Source organism: Mustelus asterias, chromosome 23, assembly GCF_964213995.1.
Source record: "Mustelus asterias chromosome 23, sMusAst1.hap1.1, whole genome shotgun sequence".
NCBI classification, from domain to species: Eukaryota; Metazoa; Chordata; class Chondrichthyes; order Carcharhiniformes; family Triakidae; genus Mustelus; species Mustelus asterias.
In genome coordinates, this window is record NC_135823.1 from 27367556 (window position 1) to 27380367 (window position 12812).

Consider the following 12812-nt stretch of genomic DNA (forward strand, 5'->3'; position numbering starts at 1 on the left):
GAGACTACTTACGGAGCCTGTACTGACACAGGTTGCATGTTGGAGCTGCACAAATGGAGTATCGGGGAAGAAAGCGGACCCTTAGATTTCATGGCTGCTATGTTGGAGCCTCAGATGGTGGAGCTGGACAAGGAGAGAGAGAGAGAGAGAGATCATGTTTTCATCAGGAGGCCCTCAAGGACTACGTTCCAAAGGAAATGGGAGAAATGATGAGGGAGGTGAGTGCCCAGAGTCTGGTCCAATTTACCTGGCAGCAGAAACTTGAGAGAGTTTAATGGTCTCACTCAATGGTCAAGACCAGTGAGTGTGTCTTCACATGACACGGACAGCACGATGGCGCAGTGGTTAGCACTGCTGCCTCACAGCACCAGGGACCCAGGTTCAATTCTGGCTTTGGGTCACTGTCTGTGCGGAGTTTGCACATTCTCCCCGTGTCTGCGTGGGTTTCCTCCGGGTGCTCCGGTTTCCTCCCACAGTCCAAAGATGTGCGGGTTAGATTGATTGACCATGCTAAATTGCCCCAGTGTTGGGGATTAGCAGGGTAAATATGTGGGGTTATGGGGATAGGGCCTGGGTGGGATTGTGGTCAGTGCAGATTCGATGGGCCGAATGGCCTCCTACTGCGCTGTAGGAATTCTATGAGACATCTCCTGCCCACCATTCCACCAGCCTCGCATGCTGCTCAATACCCCCATCACCCCAAGGAAATCTGTTGTCTGTACCTGGTAGGGGAAATTCGGCATGTCCGCGACAACTTTCACCAATTTTAGGGCGGCACGGTGGCACAGTGGTTTGCACTGCTGCCTCACAGCTCCAGGGACCCGGGATCAATTCCCTAGCGCTGTGAGGCAGCAGTGCTAACCACTGTGCCACCATGCCGCCCATCTGTCCGATCTCCCAGACTGCCTCCAGACCCAGAGGCGCTGTCACCATACCTGGTACCATCTTTGTGTGGACAGGTCAGTAAACCTTACTGCCGTGAGGATGCTGCAACACTTCCTGCTGAATTCACCAACTCACTATAACATCTCCAGAAACATTCCAGAGTACTGTGAGAGACTTTTCAATAACAGAAGCTGTAAATAACTTTATCTGCACGTTGGGAGTCTAGCCCTTTAAATAATGCTAGTGGTGGATCCCTCTTGTTCTTTGGAGTGGCAGATTAATATGTTGAGTGCGGCATCACATCAGCCAGTAAACCTGTTTGACGCCATAATTTGTAATTGGCAGATTATGACGTCCAGGCCATATATGGTACAACTGCACAGGACCTTCCCAGCATGGAGTGTCGCTTGGAGCTGTGCCAGAACTGGTAAATACTACACCCTCTTGAACAGCCTGCAGCTTCTGTAGCACAGCTCCAACACCGCTACAAATCTGAATTTCACACCCTGAAACACCTTTCTGTTGAGTCTATTCAGTTTGGAGACTGAGAAAAAGGATTATTGAAGTTGAATGTTCAGGGACTGAGGAAGGAAGGAAGACTCCAAGACTGGAATGTGATTAGAAAGGGTCCAATTCATATTTTGTAAGTTCTAGTTCTCAGCTTTAGCAGTAGGTTTCTGTTGTGGACTGTTTGTGGTAACATGGATTGGGACTAAGCTTGATGGACCTTGAGCCTGGCCCAAGAGTGCTAGAATTGAAAGAAAAGCATTTGGAAAGGAGCTGAACACTTGGAGTTTCATCAACGAGAGCAAACCGTTCAAGAGGGTGCACAGTACCTACCAGTTCTGGCACAGCTGAAGCAACACTGCAGGCTGGGAAGATGCTTGCACAGTTGCGCTGTATATGGCCTGGAGGCTCCCCAGGCAGAATATGACATCAAACAGGTTTACTGGCTGATGTGATGCGCCATTTAAAAATTGGTGCACTCAATGTATTCATTTGCCACTCCAAAGAACACGAGGGATCCACCACCGAGAGCAAGCTGATGCCAAGTGTCGACAGCAAAAGGGATGTATGGCAACCTGAGTACCCCATCCACCCACTCCTCCAACCACCATCTGCCCCACCTGTGACAGAGATTGTAGGTCACACATTGGACTACTCAGGCACCTGAGAACTAATTTTTACTGTGGAAACAAATCATCCTCGACTTTGAGGGATTGCCTACGAAGGAGGATGGACCAATCTAATTATAGACCTACACCAGGTTGAGTTTGACCCACATTCTGTTCTTTGAGTGTGATTCTTTGTTTGGAACATAATTTGTAACATTTACTGTGCCTCACCCACAGGGATGTGCAGGTGGACAAGACACACTTTATGTTTGGAGGCATAAAGGGTTAAATTATGAAGTGGAGATGCCGGCGTTGGACTGGGGTAAACACAGTAAGAAGTTTAACAACACCAGGTTAAAGTCCAACAGGTTTATTTGGTAGCAAAAGCCACCAAATAAACCTGTTGGACTTTGACCTGGTGTTGTTAAACTTCTTATTAAATTATGAAGACAGGTTACGTAAATTTAACTTGTGTTCCTTTAAAATAAGAAAGTTGAGGAGGGATCTAAAATTTTAAAAATGAGAAGGGATCTGACTGGGTTATTAAAATGATAAAATGATTTTCTAGGATAAGCATGGAGAAATGATTTCCTTTGGTGGGGGAAATCCAGAAGGAGGGACAATAATGTTAAAATTAGAGGCAGAGGATTTCAGGGAGAAATCAGGAGGCACCTTCTCGTCCAAAAAGTAGCATGAATCTGGAACACTCTTCCCCCATAAGATATGGGACGCTGGGCTGAGTGAAGCTTTCAAGACTCAGATTAACAGTTTTTGTTAGGTGAGGGCATCATTTGCTCCCAAATACCTCAATATTCAGACAGCAGGAACTACGGGAGACTGGAATAACAAATCGTGTGCAAACACATTTCATGTAAGATCTTAAATAGCCATCAGAAAAATGACTTCTTTTTCATCTACCTGGCCTGGATTTGAAGCATGGAAACCTGGTGAAAAGAACATTGTGTTCTAATGATGTAGGAGAATATTTCTCCAGTGTGGCCTCATCTGAAATCTTTCTTTCTCTTTGAAGCTGGAAGGATGTATCAAGGGAGAAACTCAAAGTGTTGCCTTGGAAACATCTACTAAGGAAGAAGCACATTGGACATTACAACGCTGCAATGGACTGGTGACACTCCACTTTAAAGCAAACTTTGACGGTAAGCAACTTGCTAAGCCGCAGGGATTGACAGGGCAATTCATTAGGTCCAAGAATCCGAAGTAGAGAGCAGGTGAGAGAAAGGGCAGCCGCCTTGTAAGCAATGTTCCCTTTGATATTTCATTCTTGTACCCGGCCAGTTTATTCAAAACACAATACACTTTACATTTGTTTTCACACAAGCGATATTTAACACAAAATAAAGGACTTTTCAGGCTGCTGCACAGCCACCGTATGTGCAGCTTAGCCAGAACAATGCTTGTAAGAATGAACTGAAAGACCCTAATTGTCCACGGCGAGGCACCAGTGAAAAGCCTTAGCAAGAATATCTCATTGGTGCTACCTGTTCATACCCCAATCAAAAATATTCTAACCACAATTGGACCTGTCTCTGGTGTCTCTGTTTTGAGTACAGTATGGGACACACTGAGACCTCTCCTCAGGTTTCTTAAAAAACCTAATATCTAAAGGTCTGTATTTCTTAGACCCCCATATCCAAAATCAGTAGATGGAAAAGAAGTGGCATTCTGCGGCAAACTATATTTCACTGCACCACAGGCCATGTGATCCAAGTTGGAACCCAATCCTGCTGTCATTCTAGGCTAAGACATCAGGCTAGACACAAAGCAGGGAACCAGGGTAGATGACACTTCTTGGCACTGAAACCAAGGCCTGGGTTTTAACCTGGCGGTGACTATTGTGTGGAGGCAGATGTTTTGTTCAGCCCGGAAATCCCAGAAGAATATGATCTGGATTTTCACCTCTGGGTTAGAAAACACGAGTGGGGCAGTTCCCACATTAGTCAATCCGAACCCGTCATTTCCTACCATATCTGCCATATTTTCATCTCCTCTAGACGTGTGCAGGAAAACTTTGGATCTGCCATCTCCGAGCAGACCTGAGGCAACTTTGGAGAAATGCAGATGCCGAGGCGGACTGGTTAGAAGGCTCATCTCAGTCTCGGGGATATCTGTCCACCCACATTGTTCTTACACCCCCTCAAACCCCCACATCCCCTCCGTGTCCCTCATCCTCTATGCTCCTAATACCCACCATATACACTCCATACCCCCTTATAGCCCCAGGCAGCCCTCATGCCCTTCCCTTTCCCCTCATACTCCCACACCTTCTCCGTGCCCCCCCCCACCCCATTTATCTGCCATAGCCAATCACCCAATATCCATTATGGACAGACCTCAGGAGCCATATAATATCAGTAGCCTATCAAATGGATGTGCTATAAATTAAACGTTCAACAATCTAATAAAGCTGCCACTCAAATGCAAAGTAATTGATACTGCACAAAAAAAATCTTCACACCTTTTGTCATAAAGTTAAATCCCCTCAGGTTGTCATTGGTAAACCCATGCATCTGTTCAGAAATCACACCCAAGACATCCTTTAACCTGTTAAAACTGTCAATCAAACTGTTTACACACCATCCACTGATCAAATGCCTCATCAGATTTTGAAACTGAGCCAAGCTTTCATAATGAGCTCAGCTGTAAAACAAATCTTTACAGCTCCATATGGCCTGTCGTTCAAAGAATTCCGGGACGGCGGCAGGAAGCCCCCAAGATATTGTGAGGAGGATTTAGTTGAGATGGGCTAGTGGTTGAGGTGGCAGGGAGAGCAGACAGATTGTGGTGGGCTCCTGCTCTTCCCGTCCCACAAGCAGTGCTGGAAAGGCACTCACCCTCGTTGGTTCAGTCCCTCTCACCTCTTTTAAGCTGCTGAGATTCCTAACATTGAGGAAATCCTGCCACCCAGGGTTAAAAATTGAAGGACGGTGAAAATGAAAGGGCCTTATACTTAAATGATCAAACTGCTTCCTGCAAGTTAGTCATCGATCTCTTGTTCTGACCACCGTTAAAATTGAAAATGGGTTGCTTCAAAGCAGGGGAAAATTTTGTTTCAGATTTTTCTTGCATTTGACATGACCCCCAACCCACCCGTTCCTGTGTTTGAAAACTCAGCTCCAAAAATCCACAATGATGGTATCCACAAGGGACATCAGTGAACCTTTCTTTAAAGCAGCTACAAGACCTCACCCCAATGTCTGCTTATCCGTGACATTCTCACCTAAATAGCACATTTTGAAACTAAGCCAAGCTTTCATAATGAACTCAGCTGAGCATCACATGAAAAAGAGAACAAAATGAACCCTTTCAGATTCCCTGCTGTTGCTATTGGAGCCCAGCACTGGGAGATGGGGTAGGATAATATGTAGGTTGAGTAAAACAATGTGTACCTGGAATAGACAGCCAGTATCTGATGTGAACAAGGACACCCGTATAAACAATTGTATAAGGTACAAGAACTCCACTGACTAAATAGACAGTGCTCAATGACTACCTGAAATTCTCTGCACTGAGTCGTAAAATCTCAGTTTCCATCTTCTTAGAACCCAATGGATAAGAACATAAAAAAACATAAGAAATAGGAGCAGGAGTAGGCCATCTGGCCCTTCGAGCCTGCCCCGCCATTCAACAAGATCATGGCTGATCTGAAGCGAATCAGTTCCACTTACCCGCCTGCTCCCCATATCCCCTAATTCCCTTATCGATCAGAAAACTATCTACCCGTGATTTAAACATATTCAACGAGGAAGCCTCCACCACTTCAATGGGCAGAGAATTCCAGAGATTCACTACCCTCTGAGAGAAGAAGTTCCCCCTCAACTCTGTTCTGAACCGGCCCCCCCTTATTTTGAGGCTGTGCCCTCTAGTTCTGGTTTCCCTTCTAAGTGGAAAGAATCTCTCCACCTCTACCCTATCCAGCCCCTTCATTATCTTATATGTCTCTATAAGATCACCCCTCATCCTTCTAAACTCCAACGAGTACAGACCCAATCTGTTTAATCTCTCCTCATAAGCTACACCCCTCATCTCCGGTATCAACCTGGTGAACCTTCTCTGCACTCCCTCCAAGGCCAATATATCCTTTCGCAAATAAGGGGACCAAAACTGCACACACTACTCCAGTTGCGGCCTCACCAGTGCCTTGTACAGTTGCAGCAAGACCTCCCTGCTTTTATATTCCCCTCGCGATAAAGGCCAACATTCCATTCGCCTTCTTGATCACCTGCTGCACCTGCAGACTGAGTTTTTGCGATTCGTGCACAAGGACCCCCAGGTCCCTCTGCACAGTCACACGATGTAATTTTTCTCCATTTAAATAATATTCCAATTTACTATTATTTCTTCCAAAGTGGATAACCTCACATTTGCTAACGTTATATTCCATCTGCCAGATCCTCGCCCACTCGCTCAGCCTATCCAAATCTCCATTGGCGGTCAATTTGCATTAGCTCCAGAGGTTCTGCCTCGACATGCTTCTCATCGAGTACCAGTTCTTTGTTGTTTGTAAGCTTTAAGCCTGAAGGGAAAAAAAAAATCAAATTTTATCCATGAGTGTTTTGAAAATGCTACAGAAAGTTTTGCTTGTGCACTCAGGCATGGATACAATTTTAAATTTATTAACCTGCAAACCACAATGAATGAAGTTTTAGTTGCAGGTTGAGGTGTGAAAATCTTTATTAAAGGCTGTATATTGAATTTGATAACGTACACTGGAGCATGAAAATGTTTCTCAAAGGTGATTGTGGTCACACTTTCTGCAGGGAAAACAAGCTGCCCTACAAATCGGGGACAGCACCAGGCAATAAATGCATGCATTCTTTTCAGCCTTTCAGCAGTTAAATTGGAATGAATCAAAATTTAGTGATCTCCAGCGAGGAGCTCCTGAGCTGGCAGTGCAGCTTTGGAAAATAGAACCAGCAGTGCGTACTTTTTCTTTATCTACCTCAAAATGAACTCTTCAAATTTTAGATTCGGAAAACCAGACTGAATGGAAGTCTTAGAATTCCTTTGCTCTGAGGAGGTGCTCAAAGGAAAACTACCTCTTGAACTTAATTTTCCAGCTGAAACACTTGATAATAAAGTTGGGATGTGTGCAACAGCACGGAACAGTGACACATCACACTTGCGATTCATCAAGCGGAGGTGTTGTCCATTTTTTGACTTTCCTGTAAAGTGGTGGAGCCGTGTGCTTTGTCAGAAGCAGGGAGGGAAAATTCCATGGGCTTGCCATTCCACAGTGCTGTTAAGTGCCCCCTGGTTTATTAAGCAATATTGATAGACACCTTGCAGATGGTCCAATCTTTCCTTTTGGGTGGGAGATGATGCTAGATGATGGAGAGGGGGAGGAGGGGTGGAAATATAGGGGGCCATTCTCCCAAAAGTGCTGAATTGGTGGGAAAACTGGTCTAGATCACGACTGTTTTTTCAGTGCAGCTTCTCACTCGAATCTCCGCACTCTGTGCACTGCAGAGGTCACAATTGGGAATCTCATTAAAAACCGGGGGTGGGGACGGGAGGTGGGGGGGGGGGGGCCTATTCACACCAGAGACTGACAGCTCTGGAACTCTGCGCATGTGCAGTGGTTCCAATCTGTCAGTCTCCCCGTTTGCTGGCCAGCTTGAGCTGCCCTGGAGCGCCCTGATGTCCAGACCCCCCACCCCCAGGGGTCAGACCCCCCTGCCCCCCCCAGGAGGCAGCCCCCCAGCCCGCCCTAATCACTGACCTCCCTCCAGCCCAGACTGATCCTCATGCAGAGTGGCAGCAGGACCCCCCCACCCCCACCAATCGTCCCTAGGCCCTGCCCACAATAGGCCCCGCTCCTTGGCACTGCTCGATGCCCGGTGGGCAGTGCCAAGGTGCCCCCTGGGCATGGGCACTTTGTCTCTTGGGCAGTGCTGGGGCACAGGCTGGTGCTGCCAGGGTGCCCATGCCCAGGGGGCACCACTCCCCCATCGCCTGACCCCCCCTCCCCCCCAGGGGGGCCCCGATTGCCCCCTTCTTCACTCTGGCAGAGTCTCCCACTAATTCCCCGAACATGGGGAGCTACCCTAAACCCCGCTGGAATGAAGTACTCCTGGCAGGGTGAGAGATACTATCGGGGCCGGCACGGAACGGATAATCACATTGAAATGACATTTAAATTACATTTAATACATATTCAAATTATTTACCTCACTTCCCGCCGGACCTCTGCGTGTTCCCAGCGGCGCCATTTTCTTCCAGTTGGGAGATGCGCACGGGTCATAAATACTTGTGGCGAAATGGCCGACATGCGCATCTCCCCAACCCGACCCACCAGAAAAGTTGCGGGTCACAATGGGAGAATCGGGCCCATAGAATCCCTACAGTGCAGAAGGAGGCCATTCGGCCCATCAAGTCTGCACCGAGCACAATCCCACCCACGCCCTATTCCCATAACCCCACATATTTACCCTACTAGTTCCCTCGACAGTAAGTGGCAATTTAGCATGGTATATCAACCTTATCCACACATCTTTGGACGGTGGGAGGAAACCGGAGCACCGGGAGGAAACCCACGCAGACACAGGGAGAACGTGCAAACTGCGCACAGACAGAAATAGAAACGTTTGTTTAAATTCAACAGAGGTAACAGCTAAGAGGGAGCAAATTACTGAACTGTAATGGGTTTGGGTGATAGTGAGTGCAAACTTCTCTGCCATGTTATGATCGATTAGGAATTGTACATTGTGATCTGTGCTTTATTCTTAAGGTTACAAGAAACTACAAAAAGATTTGGAAGATGGCAGTATCATGTCTGGGGATTCCTTTTACGTTCGAGCCAATCTGAATATTTCTGGACAGATAGACAACTGTTCGTTGTGTGTGAAGTGCGACGAGATTATCCACGTTTTGGACACCATGCACCAGGGCAAGTGTGAATGGCTGTGTGCACAAGTCGATTTATTCACTGACAAAGACTTGGAAAAAGGCACCATTCCCAGTTACTGCAGGTAATTAGGATCTGAGTCCAAATGGGTCACGTTTAGAAAGGATATTTCAACTCCAGATAATATTACCATGACAAGCTGCTTAGACAGTTACATGGGTAAGATGGGTATAGAGGGATATGGGCAAATGTGGGCAATTGGGACTAGCTTAGGGCTTCTTTAAAAAAAAAAGGGGCGGCATGGACAAGTTGGGTCAAAGGGCCTGTTTCCGTGCTGTAAACCTCTATGACCTTGTCCAGAACAGCAGAACCAGAGGATTCAGCCTACGCTAGACAGGGAAAGAGTGAGGGTGTGAATTCACGGATTCCTGCAGAAAGCAAGTGGTTAGTCTGTGGAACAGGCTCCCTAGGGAGATGATGGAAGCAGATAGTGTTGACTCATTCAAGTGCAAATCAGATTTATTTCAGAAAATAACATTTTGGGATATAGTATGTGAGTAATTTGAGGCATAACAAGATAAGTGAAACATGCTTGGGAGAAACAAGGTGACTTTGGATCTATGATTCCGAGAGCTTTCCACCACTGAGACTGTTGTAGTCTGGTAGATAGAGATTGATTGATGTGATAGGTCAACAATACCAATATCGTTGTAGCATATGACTACCAAGACAAATCCACTTTTTAAAGATTACTTTATTTCAGTGTGTCATTTTGTTCTATGTATCATGATTTTTTTTATTGTAACAGCAAAAAGTGGATATTTACTTAAAAGGGAAACATTTCCAGGACTATGGGGAAGGTGCAGGGGGAGCGCAACAAATTGGAGTGCTCTTTTAAAGAGCTGGCACATGCACGATGGGTCAAATGGCCTCCTGTTGTGGAAGCTGGATGGGCCTTGATCTTTTTCACCCAGCAATCCATATGCTCCTACCTTCCCACCACCAGAAAACCAGTTGAGGAGCAAATAGAATTTCTGGGATATTTGGTGACACAATTTGGTAAATACATTGAACCCTATAGATCAGAAATGTTCCAGGTGCAATCCCTCCCTTGTCTGCTGTGTTTGCTGATCTCAACTGGAGCAAGTGTAGCATCAAGGACACGAGAAACAGAAGGGCGGGTATGGCAAATGCCTTGCTAGTTGGGATATACGGGGTGCTTCAACAGATGGGGGTGGTACTGTGCAGAGTGAAGCTGTACAAACACCATGAAAATGAGTACCAAACATGCTTATTGCATTCATTATTTACAACAGAGATAGATAGGTTGGATCTTGATTGGTAAGGGGATCAAAGGTTACGGGGAAAAGGTGGGAGAATGGGGTTGAGAAACATATCAACCATGATTGAATGGCGGAGCAGACTCGATAATCCGAATGGCCTCATTCTGCTCCTATATCTTGTGGTCTTAATATAGGGAAACACAGCAGCTACTTTGCACACAGCAAAGTCCCACAAAACCTAAACACATCTCTGTTGGTCTAGGGTTAAGCTGGCCAGGAAAATGCGAGAACGCACCGACTCTTCTTTAGATATTGCCTTGGAAGAGCAAGCAGGGCTTGAGTTTAAGTATTGCACTGAAATGTAAGGCGAAATTATGTGCTCAAGGCTTTAGAGTGGGGCTTGTACCCACGGCTTCCTGACTCAGTGATGAGAATGTTATCACTGAGTCAAGGCTGACACCTAATAATGTTGTATTCCTCCTGCAGTTGCCATGTAATCAAAATGTACAGTGCACAATAGGCTCATAAGATATAAATGTGAACTCTTCAAAATCCAATTTTTAAAATTTCTGCAGAAGGCAGATAGTGCTGAATTCCCAATTATTTCCTCCGTAGCTTGAAGGAGTCAATCTGTCAACAGTTACAACATACAAAACACATCACCTTAGTGAAAGTCACCAATAAAGGCCTGTGGATAAAGGTCAAGTTAGGACAATCAACCAGTTTGGCTGCATTGGATAGCACACCAGAAGAACAACACATTCGGATTGGTTAATGAAAACCGCACAGCTCGGTTGCCACCCCATCAAAGAGACATGTAGAAATTCGGCCCATCGTGCCTCTGCCAGCTCTTTAAAAGAACAACCCTATTTCTTTTCCAGGTTGAAACATACTTGAATATTAAAAATGAATGTAGCACCATCTAGAGGAAAAGCAAAAGCAGGTCAGCAATTAGAAGCTGAAATAGAATTTAATATTAACTATTTCCTCAGCACCCCATCCCTTTCGAGAATACTTGCAATAGAGCAGCAATGACTTGGGCGAATAGTCTAAGCTCATTAGAAAATGGCCTTGTCCAAACTGACTAAATATCTATTTAGGCATCAGTGCTTTTTATTAATCAATACACCATTTAATGGGAGATATGATTTCTGGTACCTTCCTGGCAAATAGGTGAGAGAAACAACTGAAATGCTAGTGTTAGCAACAAAATATGTATGTCTATTTTTTCATTCATTCATGATATATATATATATATAGAGAGAGTGAGGCAATCTGCTTTAAATTCATACCAGCATTTTTTCTGCCATTGACAAACACATCTCACAAAGTGGCACGTTAAGACTGCACAAAGGGAGGCCATTTAGCCCTTAATGCCTGTGCTGGCTCTTTGAAGGAGCTATCTAACTAGTCCCACTTCTCCTTGTTCTTTCCCCTCAGCCCTGCATATTTTTTCCTTCTTGAGCACTTGCCCAATTCTCTTCTGAAAGTTACTGTTGAATCTGTTTCCACTGTCCTTTCGCACAGTGCATTCCAGATCACAACAACTCCATTGTGGAAACAAAAATTCTTCTCATCTCTCCTCTGGTACTTTTTTTTCCAAGAGCTGGTCAGGATCATTCTGGTTCAGTGTTGAGTTTACGGAGTGATGAGTGGCCTACTAACACGCATGGAGTCAATACCGAACAACAGCCAGTCAGGCCAGACATTTACTCAATCCTTTAGACTGGTGTTTCTGATTATGACAGCAAGGTAGTGCATTGGTATAGGATTGTGAAGTCACTGATTAATTGTTTTTTTTACATAAACTGTTGTTTTAGTGCCTCTTTGTGTTGCAAACAGTTAGAGTTAGTATGTTGTGGTTATATGTACATGTTGGTTTCCTCTCTTAAGCAGGGTAATTTGTGTGAGATCACAATTGTGGTCTCCTTGCTGAACTGTTAACTTGATCAAATGAGGTTCAAGATAGTGAAGTGTGGTCGTATCACCCATCCAGACACACAGTCTTCACACAGTGCCAAACACCAAGCAGCTTAGGCCCACACAGCCTAAGTGCCTTATATACTGAAAAATTGCAGTTTCACACTGACACAAAAGAACCTAAACACAACTGCAGGATAATGATGCAGCATTTTACTAAGGCATTCAGAAGGCATTCCATATGGTTGCAAGAGACTTGTTAGAAAAATTCAGGCATGTGTATCAGAGAAAATGGATAGAAAGTTGGTCAAGAGAAATAAAAAACAAACTTGTATTTTTATAGCAACTTTCAAGGCCTCGGGATGTCCCAAAGGGCTTTACAACGAATGAAATATTTCTGAAGTGTAGTCTTTGTATTACATAAGAAAGAAAGAGTTGAGAAGAATGATGTGAAAAAGATTGGGTGAGATGTGTGCTTAGGGTTAGTGCAGGATCCACCTTTTGTTCTCGACTGATGGATATCTTGGTCTTGGGTACAGGGAACAGAACCTCAACATTTGCTGTTGCAAAGGCAGGAGGTTTTGAAGACATTGAAGAGAGATGTTAAAGAATTCATCAACATATAGGCAGGTTAGCAGAATGGAGAAACAGCTGCAGAGTCCGTTTCATGTGACTGGGAAACAAGGATTGGAAGTACACGCACTGAATGAAAAAAGCTCCACTGAATGGCCCAGAGTTGAAATA

The 12812-nt window shown here is 45.1% G+C and overlaps 1 protein-coding gene across 3 annotated transcripts in view; it reads left to right on the plus strand.

The window, feature by feature from the left end:
• Nucleotides 1-12812, plus strand: part of card11 (caspase recruitment domain family, member 11) — a 242858-nt gene that overhangs the window by 201978 nt on the left and 28068 nt on the right. For all 3 annotated transcript variants that reach the window (XM_078240160.1, XM_078240159.1, XM_078240161.1), the window contains 2 exons: nucleotides 3031-3157; nucleotides 8749-8989. In XM_078240160.1, the coding sequence (XP_078096286.1) occupies nucleotides 3031-3157; nucleotides 8749-8989 (368 nt within the window). The remainder of the gene's footprint in view (nucleotides 1-3030; nucleotides 3158-8748; nucleotides 8990-12812) is intronic.